The 18215-nt window shown below is 43.8% G+C and overlaps 3 protein-coding genes and 1 pseudogene across 3 annotated transcripts in view; all 4 read left to right on the forward strand.

Moving 5' to 3' along the window:
* The first annotated feature begins 1305 nt into the window (after positions 1–1305).
* LOC128469162 (E3 ubiquitin/ISG15 ligase TRIM25-like) lies at positions 1306–3194 on the forward strand (annotated as a pseudogene).
* A 2586-nt stretch (positions 3195–5780) lies between these two features.
* On the forward strand, positions 5781–7725 carry LOC128469178 (E3 ubiquitin/ISG15 ligase TRIM25-like). The gene has a single exon (XM_053451013.1). The coding sequence runs from the start codon at positions 5796–5798 to the stop codon at positions 7392–7394; it is 1599 nt and encodes a 532-aa protein (XP_053306988.1). The 5' UTR covers positions 5781–5795; the 3' UTR covers positions 7395–7725.
* Positions 7726–9664: 1939 nt separating this feature from the next.
* Positions 9665–11260, forward strand: LOC128469272 (E3 ubiquitin/ISG15 ligase TRIM25-like). Its single transcript, XM_053451095.1, has one exon. It carries the CDS (start codon positions 9671–9673, stop codon positions 11258–11260), a length of 1590 nt encoding a protein of 529 aa, XP_053307070.1. The 5' UTR covers positions 9665–9670.
* A 2165-nt stretch (positions 11261–13425) lies between these two features.
* The window catches only part of LOC128469151 (E3 ubiquitin-protein ligase TRIM11-like), a 66397-nt gene continuing 61607 nt past the window's right edge, over positions 13426–18215 (forward strand). Inside the window, exon 1 of the mRNA XM_053450992.1 lies at positions 13426–13956. Within this exon, the coding sequence (XP_053306967.1) occupies positions 13426–13956 (531 nt within the window). The remainder of the gene's footprint in view (positions 13957–18215) is intronic.

The raw sequence follows: 18215 nt of genomic DNA on the forward strand, positions 1-18215 counted from the left end.
AGAAGAATGATGAGGGTGAGGACTGACGGAATAACAGGTCAGGACATTATTGATACTTGTAGGGTATCAGAGACTAGACTTGGACGACAGCGGAAAATTCAACCATAATAATACAAACCGTAATAATACAAAGCGTAATAATACAAAGCGGTTTATTTCTTAATGAACGCATGTATTTATTAATTACCGGATTAGCTCGTTTTGAATTATTGGGCATTATGCGCCACTCCACCCCACCCTGTGCAACTGGGCATTTCATAATTATGCATCTAATTAAGAACAAAAATAGGACACGGCCCTCGTCAGTCCCTCTCCCTAATCCCAGTGCCTCTGTGCATTAATGACTGTATGTATGAGTGTTAGTGTGAGCGCGTGTGTGTGAGTGTGTCACTCTTCTCTCCTCTCAATTTTCTCTATTTTTTTTTTCTCATACCACTCTTCACTTCTCTACTTTCCGTTTCCTCCTTCCTTTCTTGACAAGTTTATTTGCTAATCACTCAAATCCAAATGTTTGTGTTTTCTTTTCGATATTTAACTCCTGAAATTCGTAGAATGCTGTAAATTATTCATCATATGATCAAAATCTGGTTTTGTTTATGGAAAAATAAATCCCCAATCATTTCATCCACAAATCGTAAAGAATATAATTTCATTTTATTTATTTTTTATTAATTATTGAATAATTATCTTCAAAATCATCACAAAAATTCTAACAAAGTTATCAAAAAACATGAAAAAGGTGGGCAGAGAGAAAAGAGGCAATCAAAATATCCCAGACCAACAATGGCCGGCGCTCAAATAACCATACAATGCTTTTTTAAGGAAAATATTTTCTTTTCTTCACGTTTTGCATCGGGTTTGATATAAACGGGGAGATCATTGGAGGAAAGTTCTTCATCTTTCCTCCATGTCTACAATTATATGACATCCAAATAAATAACAGAAGTGGAAATAAACTGCTTAAACTTCTCTAATACGTCGGCTGTCGCTCACCAGGGTGGACACCATGAAGGGAGGAGAAAAGGTCAATAAAACACTGTGTTTTTAATTATTTATCAATAAATTAATTGGTTTATTAATCTGGGTATCTGCGCATGAATGTATGATGCCGTACGGAGCGAATGCATTTCTCCTGCTCATTACCAAGATTTACATGATTATCGGGCTTATGCACAACGCCACACCGTGCAATTCATAGTTATGCATCGCAATACGAACATAAATAGGACACGGCAATTATTCATCTAGAGCGTCATCAGAAGGTATGCGAAATAAAGAGTCCCCTCCCTGTGTTTAGAACATGATAAAGCTCCCCATCTGCGTTCCGGGAAATTCAGTCTAGTTTTCGTCCTGCTACTTCCACTGATGGCTTCTGCTGATCTCAAGGAGGAGCTGACCTGCGCCATCTGCCCTAAAATTTACCAAAATCCTGTAACCTTGTCATGTGGACACAGCTTCTGTCAAGAATGCATCACCAGAGCATGGCGCACACCGGATGAAGAGAGGAGGTATAAATGTCCTGAGCGCAGAGAAATATATAAGACTTACCCAGTGCTTACGAAAACTCGGAGACTCTCTAACATAGCTGAGATTTTCTGATCTACTTACCCAGCGGAGGAGGACGTTGGGGTCTCCTATACTTACTGTTACTCTCCTGTACCTGCTGCTAAAACCTGTCTGCTGTGTGAAGCTTCTCTGTGCGAGAAACACTTACAGAAACACAGCAAGTCCCCGGAACATGTTCTAACGGAACCCACCGCTTCACTGGAGAACAGAAAATGCTCCGTCCACCGGGAGATCCTTAAATATTACTGCACCGAGGACGCTGTCTGTATCTGTGTGTCCTGCAACTTGGCCGGAGAGCACAGGGGACACCAGGTGGAGACGCTGAATTAAGCCTCTGAGAAGAAGAAGGAGAAACTGAGAAATGTTCTGCAGAAACTGACCTCAAAGCGAGAGGAGACAGAGAAACGAGTCCAGAGTCTGCAGGAGCGCAGGTTAGACGTGCAAGAAAAAGCAGCTGGAGAAACGGAGCGAGTCGCTGCCCTGATTAGAGACATCAAGGAACAGCTGGAAGCTCTAGAGAAGAAGGTCCTGAGTGAGATCTCCGGGCAGGAAGAGCAGGCCTTACTCCGAGTCTCAGATCTAATCCAGCAGCTGGAAATAAAGAAGGAGGGACTGTCCAGGAAGATACAAGACATCGGGGAGCTGTGCAACACGACTGACCCAATAGCTGTCTTACAGGAACGGGAATCAGACCATTATAAGTTTTGTGATGCTGAGGAGGGAGATGATAATGACAGAGACATTGATGATAGAAAGCTCCGTGCTGTAGATCTGGATGAGGGTCTGATCTCAGTGATTTTACACACAGGTTTAGCTGGTATTGTGACCGCTGCAAAGAGACGTCTCGATGCTCCTCAGGCTTCAGACATATTACTGGATGTAAACACGGCTGGTAATCGTGTAGATGTATCAGGTGACTTCAAAACTGTATCCTGGTCAGAAATAAACCAGAGTCGCCCGAATACACCAGAGAGATTTCAGGATTATGCTCAGGTTTTAAGCACCAGGAGTTTCTCCTCAGGGAGACATTACTGGGAAGTGGAGGTCAGAGAATCAGGGATATGGGGTGTAGGGATGGCCTATCCCAGTATAGACAGGAGTGGACGTCAGTCACTGATTGGATATAATAAGAAGTCCTGGAGTTTGTGGGGCTGGTCGGGTAATCAGTATTTAGTGACACATGACAGTAAAGTAATCCAGTTACCTCACCGCCCGTCCTGTCAGAGGTTGGGGATATTCCTGGACTATGAGGCCGGGCGGCTGTCCTTTTATGAGCTGTGTGACCCGGTCAGACACTTACACACCTTCACTGCCACCTTCACTGAGCCGCTTCACGCTGCGTTTGGGGTAAGGAGTAAAGCCTGGGTGAGGATCCGGAGCTGGGAATAATGATCTCTGTGTAACTGATCTGCCTGGCAACCGGTGACAGCTCAGAGAGGGGAAATCTGATTGGTTACAACAGATAGCAACATAATAACCCGTTGTGTGCCAGGGCTATTTCGTGTCTGAGTAAATCTGGGAGTGTTACTATGTCTGCATCTGAATGTAATTTCTCATTTATTGTACTAAAATAATAATATACATGGTTTCATTAATGGCAATTAGCCCTATTATCTATCTATCTATCTATCTATTTTCCTAACCAATTTTTAAAACTGTTTTCTAAATTCTTTCTCAAATTCTGCATCAATTTAATGCAATTGAATGTTTTTTATATAATCAAATAAAATAGCTGATGAGAAATATTCTTTTATCGCATCTGCAATAATCCGTTCCGCCGAAATCATACTTTATGTTTTGGATTTAAGAGGCATTCAGGGATTTAAATGTCAAACGGAGTCATACATATCATACCTGCAAAGGTCCCTGTTTAGTTTGACCAGTCCGTCTCCCAAATCTCTGTGCCCTTCTTCTCTCCCCTACGACACCCTTCATATTTTTGTTGCTTCTTTTTTTCGACTGTTTCTGACACAGCTGTAAGGGGTTTCTGAGACCCCCCATCTCCAACTTCTCTGTCAAACAAGGTGCTTAATCATCTATTACTGTTAGAGTCGACTAGCTTTATTTTTGCGGTAATCAAGTGCTGCTTGTGGACTGTATGCTTTGAAGTGGAAGGTCTGAATCCTACCCTTGGGTTTGTGAGCACCCACTGCTTCCTTTTGGGGAGTTGGATGGAGTTAAGACGCTCGGTGATTGTAAGTGTTCGGGGTTAAAAGAGGATAAAGATCTAGCCGATGCCTCAGTAAATACTTCTGTTCGGTTTTTGAGGATGAAGGGAAGGGGTTTGTTTCGGTGGGACTCCCTCTCAGTGTGAGTGGAATCCCGCAGAGTTCTTCAGTCTTGTTTTTGAATTCTCTTGCAAACACTACATACTGTAATGGTCAATATTATTGGTACCTCTGAGTTTTTCTTTACATCATATAGACCTTCAGAATTAATTTGAAATGTACCTACTTTGTATTATGAGAATATTTTAACTGGACACCCAAAGGGATGTATCTTCAGCTGATGTGATTTCATAAAATATGACGTGGACAGCATTAAAGGCAGAGTCCTAGTGTTTCTATAAGCTTCTTGCAGTCTCTTCCACTCTTCATTTGTAGTTTCTTCAAGCTCCCGAACGTTTTGCAGGATTCCTTTTCCTAGCGGCAGATTTCGGCTCCTTCCAAAGGTTTGCAATTGGATTGAGATTGAGACTCATTGATGGCCTGTCTAAAACAGTGTCTTTTTTTAACCCATTCTCTTGTACTTTCAATTGCGTGCTTTACATCATTGTCCTGCTGGAAGACCCACAGCCTTCATCCCATACCTAGTTTTCTGATACCATTTTGCTGTAGAATACCCTGGTAATCCTGATTTTATGATTTCCTTAATAGTTTCAAGGCCTCCAGTACCAGAGACAGCCCCACAACATTACGGATCCTCCACTATATTTTACTGGAAGTAGCGTGTTCTTTTCCTTATAAGCTTAATTTTGTTGCCTTTAAACATTTCACAGGGATGCATCGCCAAAGATATCTACTTTGGTTTTATCTGTCCATAGAACATTTACCTGAAGGAAGCTAGGTAGGTTTGGACAAAGATCAGTTGCTTTCAGCAGTTGGGTCCTCATTGGCATTTGCCCATAAAGCCTTCTTGGTTTAGTATGCAGCATATAGAGCGGGATGAGATCATCACTCAAGATTGCTCCAGGTCCACCGTAACCTGTGTGGATGTCTCATGTGGTGTTTTCCCACAGTTTACACTTACCTTTGAAGGTTTCTCTGATTAATTTGACTCTGGCCACCACGCCCTGGGAGGCTATTGACAATTCCATGAGCAGAACGTGTCTTCATAACATCGTGAACTGTTGAAACGAGGACTTTGGACCCTTTTGAAATCCTGTGTTAAATTATATATTGTGTACTGTGGCCTATACAGGTTGTGTGTGCAACCCACACTTATGTATCATCACAAATATTCTTTAAAATTACTGAAAGGAAGGGCATCCATTGTTTGCCACCATCTTGCCACAAGCTCCTTCCAAGACAGAAAGCTTTCCTGTTAATACCTCAAGATCAACGCAAGCCACCTTCATGCCTTCATTTTCTTTATAGATTCTATTTTACCCGCAACCACTTTCCCCTATGTCTCGGTTACCCATATCATAATTCTTAAATTGTAAGATGATTAACATGGCCCTTATAAGCCCACCATTATTGCCAGGAACTTTGTAAAGTAGCTCCTGGTGTGTCTATGTATTGTGGCAGGATGGCCCAATCAAAACAAAAAACTCCAAACACCTTTTTTTTTATAAAGTCTGAGGGCCTCTGGCTTGACTGCCTCTCTCCCTGTTTCCAGACAACTAATACCTCTAACGACAGCCCTTTAAACACCTCAGTGCAGGTTAATTGGTTCCACCTGCTGACTTCCAGCAATTAACCCCCTCATGCTGGGAATATTGAGCGTTCCAACCTGCCACTGACGTAGACAGACTCCGTTACCTTGCCACAGTATCTATATATATATATATATATATATATACATGTGTGTATATCATGTGTATGTTAAGTCCCCTCATATTTAAATTGTACAGTGTTGTGGAATTGTTGTTGGTGCTTAAGAAAGAAAAATAGTAAAAGAACACAAATGAGGTACTACAAATAGGAACCTATAGGGTTAATTAGTTGCGAGTAGCTTTCTGGGAAATCAGACCAGTTTAGTTTCGTTTCTTGCTCCTGTTTTCAGTGATGGCATCTACCGGTCTGAGAGAGGAGCTGACCTGCTCCATCTGCCTGAGCGTTTACACCGATCCCGTAACTTTGAAATGCGGACACAGCTTCTGCCGGGTCTGTATTAGAAATGCGCTGGATTCTCAGGTAGCGGGGAGATACTCATGCCCTGAATGCAGAGAAAGGTTTCTGACTCGACCTGAGCTGAAATCGACCCTGAGACTGAGGAACATAGCACAGAATCTTTTTTCGTCAGATCTAAGAAAAACTGGGATTTCCTGCACTTACTGTATTCTCTGTCACGTTCCTGCTTCTAAAAGCTGCCTACATTGTGAAGCTTCTCTGTGTGAGGAGCACCTGAGAGTCCACAGCAGCTCTGCAGAACACGTCTTAACTGAACCCACCATGTCATTTGAAAAGAGAAAATGCTCCATCCACAAGAAGGTCCTGGAGTATTACTGCCCAAGGGATGTTGTCTGTGTCTGTGTGTCCTGCAGGCTGGACGGAGAGCACAGGGGACACCAGGTGGAGACTCTGAATGAAGCCTCTGAAAAGAGGAAGCAAAAACTGAAAAATGTTCTGCAGAAACTGACCTCAAAGCGAGAGGAGACAGAGAAACGAGTCCAGAGTCTGCAGGAGCGCAGGAGAGAAGTACAAGAAAAAGCAACTGGAGAAACGGAGCGAGTCGCTGCCCTGATTAGAGACATCAGGGAACAGCTGGAAGCTCTAGAGAAGAGAGTCCTGAGTGAGATCTCCCGGCAGGAAGTGCAGGCCTTACTCCGAGTCTCAGATCTAATCCAGCAGCTGGAAATAAAGAAGGAGGGACTTTCCAGGAAGATACAAGACATCGAGGAGCTGTTCAACATTACTGACCCATTAACTGTCTTACAGGAACGGGAATTAAATGAAACTGACTTTTGTGAAGCTGAGGAGGGAGATATTGAGAGTGATGAGCATGAAGAAGTTATTAAGGACACACAGAGAGATGATAAAAATCTCCGTGCTGTAGATCTGGATGAGGGTCTGATCTCAGTGATTTTACACACAGGTTTAACTGGTATTGTGACCGGGGCAAAGGGACATCTTGTTGCTCCTCAGGCTTCAGACATATTACTGGATGTAAACACGGCTGGTAATCGTGTAGATGTATCAGGTGACTTGAAAACTGTATCCTGGTCAGGAATAAACCAGATTTACCCAGAAACACCAGAGAGATTTCAGGATTATGCTCAGATTTTAAGCACCAGAAGTTTCTCCTCAGGGAGACATTACTGGGAAGTGGAGGGCAGTAACTCAGGGGAATGGGTTGTAGGGTTGGCCTATCCCAGTATAGACAGGAGAGGAGATCAGTCATGGATTGGATATAATAAGAAGTCCTGGGGTTTGTGGAGGTGGCCGGGTAATCAGTATGCAGTGAGACATAATGGAAAATTAATCCTGTTATCTCACCTCCCGTCCTGTCAGGGGTTGGGGATATTCCTGGACTATGAGGCCGGGCGGCTGTCCTTTTATGAGCTGTGTGACCCGGTCAGACACTTACACACCTTCACTACCACCTTCACTGAGCCGCTTCACGCTGCGTTCTGGGTTTGGGGAAAAGCCTGGGTGAGCATCTAGAGCTGGGATTCATGATTTCTGAATAATTTATCTGCCTGGCAACTAGTGACACCTCAGAGAGAGGAAATCCAATTGGTTACAATATACCGCCAGGGCCATTTCGCTCCCCGTAACTTGACTAAATCTGGGAATGTTACTACGTCTGCGTCTGAATGGAATTTCACATTTATTGCTCCAAGTGATTTACTGGGTTTAATTAAAGCTATTATCTATCTATAGTTCTTTAATAATTTTTTTAAAATTCTGGGCTGCTTTGGAAAAAACTACATATCCCTTTCCATAATGAGAACAAGTAAAAATAAATGTACCTGTAATAAAGATGGCGAATGTAACGAAATGTGGATTTTCTTTCTTAAATTAAGTGTCAATAACACATAATTTAATAGTTTTATTTATTTAGGGGGTTTTATCCGTGTATGCGAGACAGGAGCATAAGAGGCAGCTAATTATAGGTATTAAGCCATGGCTGGGAAATGAAGCCAAGAACAAGGATTTGGTTTTATTTCCCACAATGGCCCTATTTAGCGGAATAAGAAACTGTATAAAAAAAATATGGATTCCGCCTTCCTCCAAAAGGAGCAGAAGTGGGCAGCGTTTGTCCCGAGTCAGCATTCTAGTCAGAGGTATTCTCGAGATCTCTTTTTGTATCATCTGACGTCTCCCTCTCTACCACAGGCCAGATTCTACTTGTGAGGCTTGAAGACAAATATAGGCCATGGTTATATTAGGAAAGAGTTAATCTAACTGGAGTCTGCCGGGGGTTGGTGATTGGGTTACCATGTAGTGGGTGGAGCCTTGTGTGATTATATAAACTGTTTATATTAGCCGGGCAGTATTTTCTGAGTTTGCTGGAGGTGCTGCGCTGGGTCAGGCCTAGGGCATCGTCAGAGGTAAATCCGTTAATCGGCAGCTTTTGTCCAAATACAGCATTTTCTAAGTGTAGTTGGTGATAATCAGGAGGTAATCTGGTGGTGATAATAATCATCTGCATACATTTCAGGTACAGTAGTAGGCCGCCGGCCTGTTGACGTGCAATTTGTGTTGTATTTTTACTTCAGACCAACATGGCGGATTATAAAAGGCTAGCAATTCTCTCTTACACCAGGAGATTCATAAAGTGGAGGCTGAGATTTATAAACTCTCCAAATCAGCAGGTGCCACTGCCTCAGAGGTCTCCTGGAAATAAATAAATAATAAACAAAACTCCCAAAACACAAGAAAAAGGAGCTAAGAGAGAAAAGTGTCCCTCAAAATGGCATCCTCCAGACCAATAGTGATGCGCGATCAACCATCAGACTGATGCATTTTTCAATTAAAAAAAAAAAACTTTTGAACAGTTTTCTCATTGGGTTTGTGTTAAATGGGAAGATAATGGGGATTAAAACTTTTTTTTTAAAAAATAATTGTACTATTATGCGAAGTCAAAATAAATAACAAAAGTGGAAATTATGAGCTTAAACGTCTCTACTAAGACTGCTGCTGCCATACAGGTCTCCTCCCTAACCAAAAAAAAAAAATCATATCACCAGAGTGCAAACCATAAAGGAGTAAATAAATACAAAAATATGTATTTATTAACCCCTTAAGGATAATGGGCGGTCCCTAAACCTATTGAAAACCATTTTGAGCCCGTACATGTACAGGCTTTGTCATTAAGGGGTTAATGAATATGTGTTTATTAATGTCCCTTTCTGGTTTCTGTCGATTTCCATTTTATGATGAGCCGGGTGCACGGGTAAGCAAGGTATATAAAGATAGCTTAAATTGTCCTCAAGAAAATATATGGAGATTCCCCTGAGTAAAGTGTAAAATTATCCCAGTGTCTCACACAGGACATTTTTGCCTGGCACTCAGAGGGCTAAATTGAGTCACACCTCCAACGTTTTTACAGATGAGTGACGCAAACTATGTCTCTCTGCAATTTGCATTAATCTTGCCCAGCGGATGCTGCCAGACGTCACTTGGGTAACAGCGCTGAGTATCTGCGAATGAATGTATAATCCTGTATGGAGGGAATGAATTTCTCCTGCTCATTACCCAGATTTACTCTTTTTATACATGATTATTGGTCTTGTGCACACCCTCCCCCCAACACCGTGCAACTCATAGTTATGCATCTAAATACGAACATAAATAGGACACGGCAATTATTAATCTAGAGCGTCATCAGAAACTATGTGAAACAAACAGTCCCCACCCTGTATTTAGAAGATGGTAAAGCTCACCATCTGCGTTCCGGGAAATTCAGTATAGTTTTCTTCTCGCTGTTCTCAGTGATGGCTACTGGTAGTCTGAGACAGGAGATGACCTGCTCTGTCTGCACTGACATTTACAAAGATCCTGTTACCCTGACATGCGGACACAGCTTCTGCCGGGAATGTATCACTAAGACATGGGATGGCCAGGATGACGAGCAGAGATTTTCTTGTCCTGAGTGCAGAGAAAGGTACAGGACTCGCCCCAAGCTTGAAAGAAGCCATAGACTGTATAACATAGTGGAGAGTTTCTTATCTACTCACCCAGCGCAGGAGTACGATGGGGTCTCCTGTACTTACTGTGACTCTCCTGTGCCTGCTGCTAAAACCTGTCTGCTGTGTGAAGCTTCTCTGTGCGAGAAACACTTAAAGAAACACAGCAAGTCCCCGGAACATGTTCTAACTGAACCCACCGCTTCACTGGAGAACAGAAAATGCTCCGTCCACAGGAAGGTCCTGGAATATTACTGCACTGAGGATGCCGTCTGTATCTGTTTGTCCTGCAATTTGGCCGGAGAGCACAGGGGACACCAGGTGGAGACTCTGAATGAGGCCTCTGAGAAGAAGAAAGAGAAACTGAGAAATGTTCTGCAGAAACTGACCTCAAAGCGAGAGGAGACAGAGAAACGAGTCGAGAGTCTGCAGGAGCGCAGGAGAGAAGTGAGAGAAAAAGCAGCTGGAGAAACGGAGCGAGTCGCGGCCCTGATTAGAGACATCAGGGAACAGCTGGAAGCTCTAGAGAAGAGGGTCCTGAGTGAGATCTCCCGGCAGGAAGTGCAGGCCTTACTCCGCGTCTCAGATCTAATCCAGCAGCTGGAAATAAGGAAGGAGGGACTGTCCAGGAAGATACAAGACATCGAGGAGCTGTGCAACATGACTGACCCAATAGCTGTCTTACAGGAATGGGAATCAGACCATTATAAGTTTTGTGATGCTGAGGAGGGAGATGATAACGACAGAGAAATTGATGATAAAAAGTTCTGTGCTGTAGATCTGGATGATGGTCTGATCTCAGTGATTTTACACACAGGTTTAGCTGGTATTGTGACCGCTGCAAAGAGACGCCTCGATGCTCCTCAGGCTTCAGACATATTACTGGATGTAAACACGGCTGGTAATCGTGTAGATGTATCAGGTGACTTGAAAACTGTATCCTGGTCAGAAATAAACCAGAGTCGCCCGAATACACCAGAGAGATTTCAGGGTTGTGCTCAGGTTTTAAGCACCAGGAGTTTCTCCTCAGGGAGACATTACTGGGAAGTGGAGGTCAGTAAATCAGGGATATGGGGTGTAGGGATGGCCTATCCCAGTATAGACAGGAGAGGACGTCAGTCAGCGATTGGATATAATAAGAAGTCCTGGGGTTTGTGGATGTGGTCAGGTGATCAGTATTTAGTGAGACATGACAGTAAAGTAATCCAGTTACCTCACCGCCCATTCTGTCAGAGGTTGGGGATATTCCTGGACTATGAGGCCGGGCGGCTGTCCTTTTATGAGCTGTGTGACCCGGTCAGACACTTACACACCTTCACTGCCACCTTCACTGAGCCGCTTCACGCTGCGTTTGGGGTAAGGAGTGAAGCCTGGGAGAAGATCTGGAGCTGGGAATAATGATTCTTGTGTAGCTGATTTGCCTGGCAACTACTGACAGCTCAAAGAGAGGAAATCTGATTGGTTACAACAGGTAGCGCCTTAATAACCCATTGCATGCCAGGGCTAGTTCACGCTCTAGGACCCGAGTAAATCTAACGTCACTACGCCTGCTTCTGAATGGAATTTCTAATTTATTGTGCCAAATTATATACTCTGTTTAATTAATAACAATGAATTATCTATCTATCTTTCCTAAATCAACCTAACCAAATTTTTTAAAATTCTGGGGCTTTTTAATCCCCCCTCAAATTCTGCATTAATAACATGATTTAATGGTGACATTTAATAAAATAAATCGGCTGATGGCGATTTGTGTCGTGGTCTTAATTAGATTAAAATAAATTCATGGCATCTGAAATAAATCATCCCTCTCAAATCACACTTTACTTATTGGACTTAAGTGGGACTCACAAACAAATGTCAATCAAAGTCAGAAACCTAAATAGCATACCTGCTAAGAGTCCCTGCTTAGTTTGGCCAGTTCCCAAATCTTTGTGCCCTTCTTTACTCCCCTATAGCTCTCTTAATCATACCTGGGAATTTGTGGGCTCCGGCCCTCTGGAGCATACCCTGGAGGGATAAGGTCAGAACTGCCCAGATTAGTGGGCAGTCCTGCTGATGTCAGTGGGCGTTCTCCCAGATGTCAGTGGGTGTTCCTGGTGACATTGTTGGAAACACCCCCATTTAAAAGGGATAATGGATGGGTAGTGGGGCATGCCAGGACCACATTCCCGTGACCTGGTAGATTCGGTTGTTAAACCGGAGAAGAAGCAATTTTCCTGGAGTTCTCCAGGCCTTCTCCTAACAGTGCTGTAAGGGGGCTTCTGAGACCCCATCTCTAGCTATACAGGTAGATAAGAGTAAATGCACTGAGAAAAGGGTAAGAAGGGTAAACACCTGGGAGAGGGTGTTACTGACACATTTTAAAAATGGTAAGGAAGCGAGACATGACTGGAAGTTGGATGTTATTGTGAATTTGTCCAGTGAGGAGGTCAGCGCGCTAACAGGTGTTTTCAGTAACCTTGATGAGGATCTGCAGCAGGTGGCATCCAACGTATCTTTATCGGGGGTTTTACCCGTGTATGCGAGACAGGAGTGTACAAGGCAGCAAACCATAGATTTTAAGCTGTGGCTGAGAAATGAAAATATGGATTCCACTTTCCTCCAACAGAAAGAGAAGTGGGAAGCGTTTGTCCCGGGTCAGCATTCTAGCCAGAGATATTCTGGAGATCTCTTTTTGTATCCGGCTTTACTGACATCTCCCTCTCCTCTACCACAGGCCAGATTCTCCTTGGGAGACTCGAAGAAAAATTGAGGCCTTGGTTAGATTAGGAGAGAGTTAATCTGACTGGAACCAGCTGGGTGTTGGTGATTGGATTACTTTGTAGTGGGTGGAGTCTTGTGTGAGTATTTAAACTGTCTATAGCCGGGCAGTATTTTCTGAGTTTGCTGGAGGTGCTGCGCTGGGTCAGGCCTAGGGCATCGTCTGGGGTACATCTGTCAATCGGCAGCTTTTGTCCAAATACAGCATTTTCTAAGTGTAGTTGGTGATAATCAGGAGGTGATCTGGTGGTGATAATAAGCATCTGCATACACTTCAGGTACAGTAATAGGCCGCCGGCCTGTTGACGTGACATGTGTGTTGTATTTTTACCTCAGACCAACATGGCGGATTATAAAACTCTGTTTACCAGCAATTCTTTCTTTTATATCAGGAGGTTCATAAAGTGGAGGCTGAGATTTACAAACTCTCCAACTCCACACAAATCACCGGTGCTGCAGCCTCAGAGGCTTCCTGGAAATGACCGTTGGACTACAGGTGGTTGTGAACAGGAGAAAATGGTAGACAAGAAGCAGATCCTGCTCTTTGTTTTGAGGCCCTTTCAGGATCCAGTCTCGGCCTAGAACTATAACCAGACTGAGGGAGAAAATACAAAACAAATCTTAAGGAGGCAAAACGCATTATGAGATGCCCCAAAGTTCACACAGAGGGGGGAAATGCTCAGTTAATAAGAAAGAATAAAAGAACACAAAACAGTATTACCACAGAGAACCCAAAGAGTTAATTAGTTGAGTAGCTTTCTGGGTAATTAAAGTTTAGTTTCATTTTCTTGTTTTCAGTTATGGCGTCCGCTGGTCTGATAGAGGAGCTCACCTGCTCGTTCTGCCTGAGCATTTATACCGATCCCGTAATCCTGACATGTGGACACAGCTTCTGTCGGGTCTGTATTGGGGATGTGCTGGACACCCAGGAAGAGGGGAGATACTCGTGCCCTGAATGCAGAGAAACTTTCAGGACTCGACCTGAGCTTAGAAGATCCCTGAGACTGAGGAACATAGCACGGAGTCTGTTCGATACAGAGCCTGTGCTTACAATGGCTGGAATCTCCTGTAGTTATTGTATTACCTCTCCTGTTCCTGCTTCTAAAACCTGTCTACTCTGTGAAGCTTCTCTGTGTGAGGAGCACCTGAGGGTCCACAGCAAGTCAGCAGAACACGTCTTAACGGAACCCACCACCTCTACTGATAAAAGAAAATGCTCCGTCCACCGGGAGATCCTGAAATATTACTGCACTAAGGATGCTGTCTGTATCTGTGTGTCCTGCAACTTGGCCGGAGAGCACAGGGGACACCAGGTGGAGACTCTGAATGAGGCTTCTGAGAAGAAGAAGGAGAAACTGAGAAATGTTCTGCAGAAACTGACCTCAAAGCGAGCGGAGACAGAGAAACGAGTCCTGAGTCTGCAGGAGCGCAGGAGAGAAGTGCGAGAAAAAGCAGCTGGAGAAACGGAGCGAGTCACTGCCCTGATTAGAGACATCAGGGAACAGCTGGAAGCTCTAGAGAAGAGAGTCCTGAGTGAGATCTCCCGGCAGGAAAAGCAGGTCTTACTCCGAGTCTCAGATCTAATCCAGCAGCTGGAAATAAAGAAGGAGGGACTGTCCAGGAAGATACATGACATTGAGGAGCTGTGCAACATGGCTGACTCATTAACTGTCTTACAGAAACAGGACTTTTCTGATTCTAAGAGTGATAAGGATGAGTTACATTCTGAAGAAGAAGAGGAGAGAGACATTGATGATAAAAAGCTCCGTGCTATAGATCTGGATGAGGGTCTGATCTCAGTGATTTTACACACAGGTTTAGCTGGTATTGTGACCGGTGCAAAGAGACGTCTCGATGCTCCTCAGGCTTCAGACATATTACTGGATGTAAACACGGCTGGTAATCGTGTAGATGTATCAGGTGACTTGAAAACTGTGTCCAGATCAGAAATAAACCAGATTTACCCAGAAACACCAGAGAGATTTCAGGATTATGCTCAGGTTTTAAGTACCAGGAGTTTCTCCTCAGGGAGACATTACTGGGGAGTTGAGGGCATAGAATCAGGGGTATGGGTTGTCGGGATGGCCTATCCCAGTATAGACAGGAGAGGATGTCAGTCATGGATTGGATATAATAACAAGTCATGGGGTTTGCGGAAGTGGTCAGGTGATCAGTATTTAGTGAGACATGACGGTAAAGTAATCCAGTTACCTCACCGCCCGTCTTGTCAGAGGTTGGGAATATTCCTGGACTATGAGGCCGGGCGGCTGTCCTTTTATGAGCTGTGTGACCCGGTCAGACACTTACACACCTTCACTGCCACCTTCACTGAGCCGCTTCACGCTGCCTTTGAGGTATGGAGTAAATCCTGGGTGAAAATCTGGAGCTGGGATTAATGATCTCTGTGTAAAAGATTTGCCCGCCAACCAGTGACAGCTCAGAGAAGAGAAATCCGATTGGTTACATAATAACCCGTTGTGTGCCAGGGCTGTTTCACTCCCCATAACCTGAGTAACTCTGGGAATGTTACTAGATCTGTGTCTGAATGTAATTTTTCATATATTGCACCAAGTGATGTAATGGGTTTAATTAATCAGAATCTATCTATCTATCTATCTATATATCTATCTATTATCTATCTATCTATCTATCTATCTATCTATCTATCTATCTATCCATGTATCTCTTTATAGTTCTCTAATCAAATGTTTAAGATTCTGTATCAATAACATATAATTTAATGGTTTCATGTAAGCAAATAAATCGGTTGATGGAGATTTGTGTCTTGGGATTGATTATGTTAAAGTCCTGTTGTTGCATCTGAAATAAAACACGCCGCTCCTCACAAATCCTACTTTACTTTTGGACAAAAGAGGGATTCCGTGGCAAATGCTAACTGGAATCAGAAATCTCAGTATCATATCTTGATACTTATTTCATTTGTCCAGTGCCTCTGTGGGAGCGCCATATTTCTGTGTGCTTCTGTCTTCCTCTGTTGCCCCTCTTACCTCCCTCATTGCTCCTCTTTCCTCCCACGGTGTCCCTCTTTCCTCCCCTGTTGCCAGTCCTTTCCAGGAGCTCAGAATGGTTGCTGCGTATCAGGGTATATTTGCCTTGTTTAAGTTTTAAATCCGGCAAATATAACCCATTCTCCTAAATACCCCACTCAGTTACACAAATACTCAGCAGTAGGGCATAAAGTGACATAGAGTCTCTGGGTAAAGCCCTACCCCAGCCACGCCTCTAACCCCACCCCTTAAAAGCGTCTTCTTCCATTATTTGAAATGTCGGGATGTCTGCGGTGTAGGGACTGTCTGCCGATAATGGAGACATCCGCACATTTCACTGGGCCATTTCAGTGCCAGTCTCTGTAGGGCCAAACTCAGGGGCATATTAACCTTGGGTACTGGCCTAGGCCTGATCCAAGCGAACAGAACCCTGCTGCCTGGATACAGCATGGTACCCCGTACCCGGCGCTCTGCTGGACGTGCGCTGCTGGGTAAAGCTGCCATGGAGGATGTACGGGTTTGGCTCAGACCTCCTCCTGGCTTTATCCCACATAAATAAATCTAAGCGAAGAAAGGTAGAAATCAAGAAGCAAGAAGGTAATCAACAATGTATAATAAGACAATGTATGTAAAACATGTCTCAATCCTAAACCCAACATTCATCAGTTACAAAAATAAATAGATGATATAAAATAGAATATGATAAAGCTCAGTCTCTGTTCTGAGAAAGTTTTCTTCCTGCTGAAGGTATTTTCCCATTGATTGCGCTAACAGTAATTACCGTATCGGCTCGATTATAGGCCCCACCCGATTATAGGCCGCATCCTAAAAGTTAGGTGCTTTTTTAAAAAATAAAAAAATTTGATTAAATTAGATTAGTGGAATAGTAAAACAGTATTCTAACTAACACACTGTATTTTAACATTTTGGTATCTATTATGCTGTTAGTCAACATATGTCGGGTCGCCTGATCGGTGGGGGTTCGTTTATTCCTGGTCACATCAACCTAGGCATGTACGCTCTTGTTCCTGTTTCAATTTGTATTAATGTGAATTATCCCCCCCCCCCCAACCACTGCTTTGTAAACAGTCCAGGGCGTCTGGAGAAACTGAAGAATGGGGTTGTCCTTGAAGTAATCTGTGATCTGTTGTTAGATGGAGCTTGGGTCATTATTCAATCGTTCAATCTCCATACTCATGAAGGAACGAGCTAAGCCAAGCACGCCTGCTATCAGTGCATGGTCTGACCAACTTATCACTCCTACGAATTTTATTTCGGGGAGACTAGTCTTTTAGGTCAGCCACTTTATTCAATTCATCTCCACAAGCACGTCAATGACATTGTCTGCAAACCCATTATGGGCCTCCATGTAATCCATCATCTTGGATTCCATGTGGTCCACCCATGTAACTCTTGGATATCTTTTTGCAGTATATTAGTCATGTCTCGTGTATCCTTTTTAAACGCTTCACCCTTATTTTAGAGGAGTGATTTCATTAAGGTATCCATGACTGGGCTATCACCACTTGTCTCCAACACTTAAGAGCTCTGATCTCCAGCCACAATAGACTCTAGACCTGTTGATGAGTTAGAGCTTTTCTCCACCTACTGTGACATGTTTTGTGCCTCTATGGCTTTCGGTTTTCTCAAAAAAACGGAAACTCTAGCCAAACTTTCCCTAACTCAGCTATGGGACACATTTGGGGAGGACTTTCCAGGTACATATATTCACTATAATTAACTAAAAACATAGGGACGGTGGGGGGAATCACAGGAACTCCTTCCTCGCATTTCCATCTTGCTCATCATCAAAAAACCCTCTTTATTAATGTGATTTAAACAGGATTATCAGGTATTATGCACTACCCCACCCTACACTGGGCAATTCATACTTTTTATACATCTAATTGAGAACATAAATAGGACACGGCAATTATGATTTCCCAGAAACAGAAAGCGAAACAGAAATGTGAGATAAACAGTCCGCACCCTGTACTTAGAACGTGATAAAGCTCACGCTTTATGTTTTGGGAAAATCAGTATAGTTCAGGACTTCAAATGGAGGAGCTGAATGTTTCTCTCATGCCCCTTTGCCTGCTGGGACATGTGATCTGATACACCAATCAGGGGGCGGCAGGATCTTCCAGAGGTTTTTGGGAGCTGGCTATTGGCAGTGAGGGAGGTTGTGGAAGAAGGTCCTCCACAGGAGTGGGCTGTGTGATCAGGCCGCAGGAACACTCTTTACAGTATTGTGGGCTCCCTGAGGAGAGAAGTCTTGTAGTTACCCTGGGGTCCCGCCATTAGCTGGGGAGGGTATCCGGGATCCCCCCCGCTCAGATCTGAGTGCCCGCTGTCTCTATGCTGCCCGATGGTAGAGAGACCTCCGGGACAGCGTGGAGGAGGCAGGACTGGTTGGCCAGAAACACAAATATATATATATTCTCCTGTACCCCAGGCAAGGGCCCCAGGTATGCTGGTTAGGGATCATCACCTGCATTGCAGGTTCCTATCCAGTAGGGGACGCTGCCAATGACCCAGATACCCCAATCTCTTTGTTTAACGTAGGGGCTCAGAAGTCCCAA

The sequence above is a fragment of the Spea bombifrons genome, chromosome 11 (genome assembly GCF_027358695.1).
Source record: "Spea bombifrons isolate aSpeBom1 chromosome 11, aSpeBom1.2.pri, whole genome shotgun sequence".
NCBI lineage: Eukaryota > Metazoa > Chordata > Amphibia > Anura > Pelobatidae > Spea > Spea bombifrons.

Bases quoted from the DNA above. Each gene is read 5' to 3' on its own strand.
- LOC128469178 (XM_053451013.1), top strand. From the start codon at position 5,796: ATGGCATCTACCGGTCTGAGAGAGGAGCTGACCTGCTCCATCTGCCTG.
- LOC128469272 (XM_053451095.1), top strand. From the start codon at position 9,671: ATGGCTACTGGTAGTCTGAGACAGGAGATGACCTGCTCTGTCTGCACT.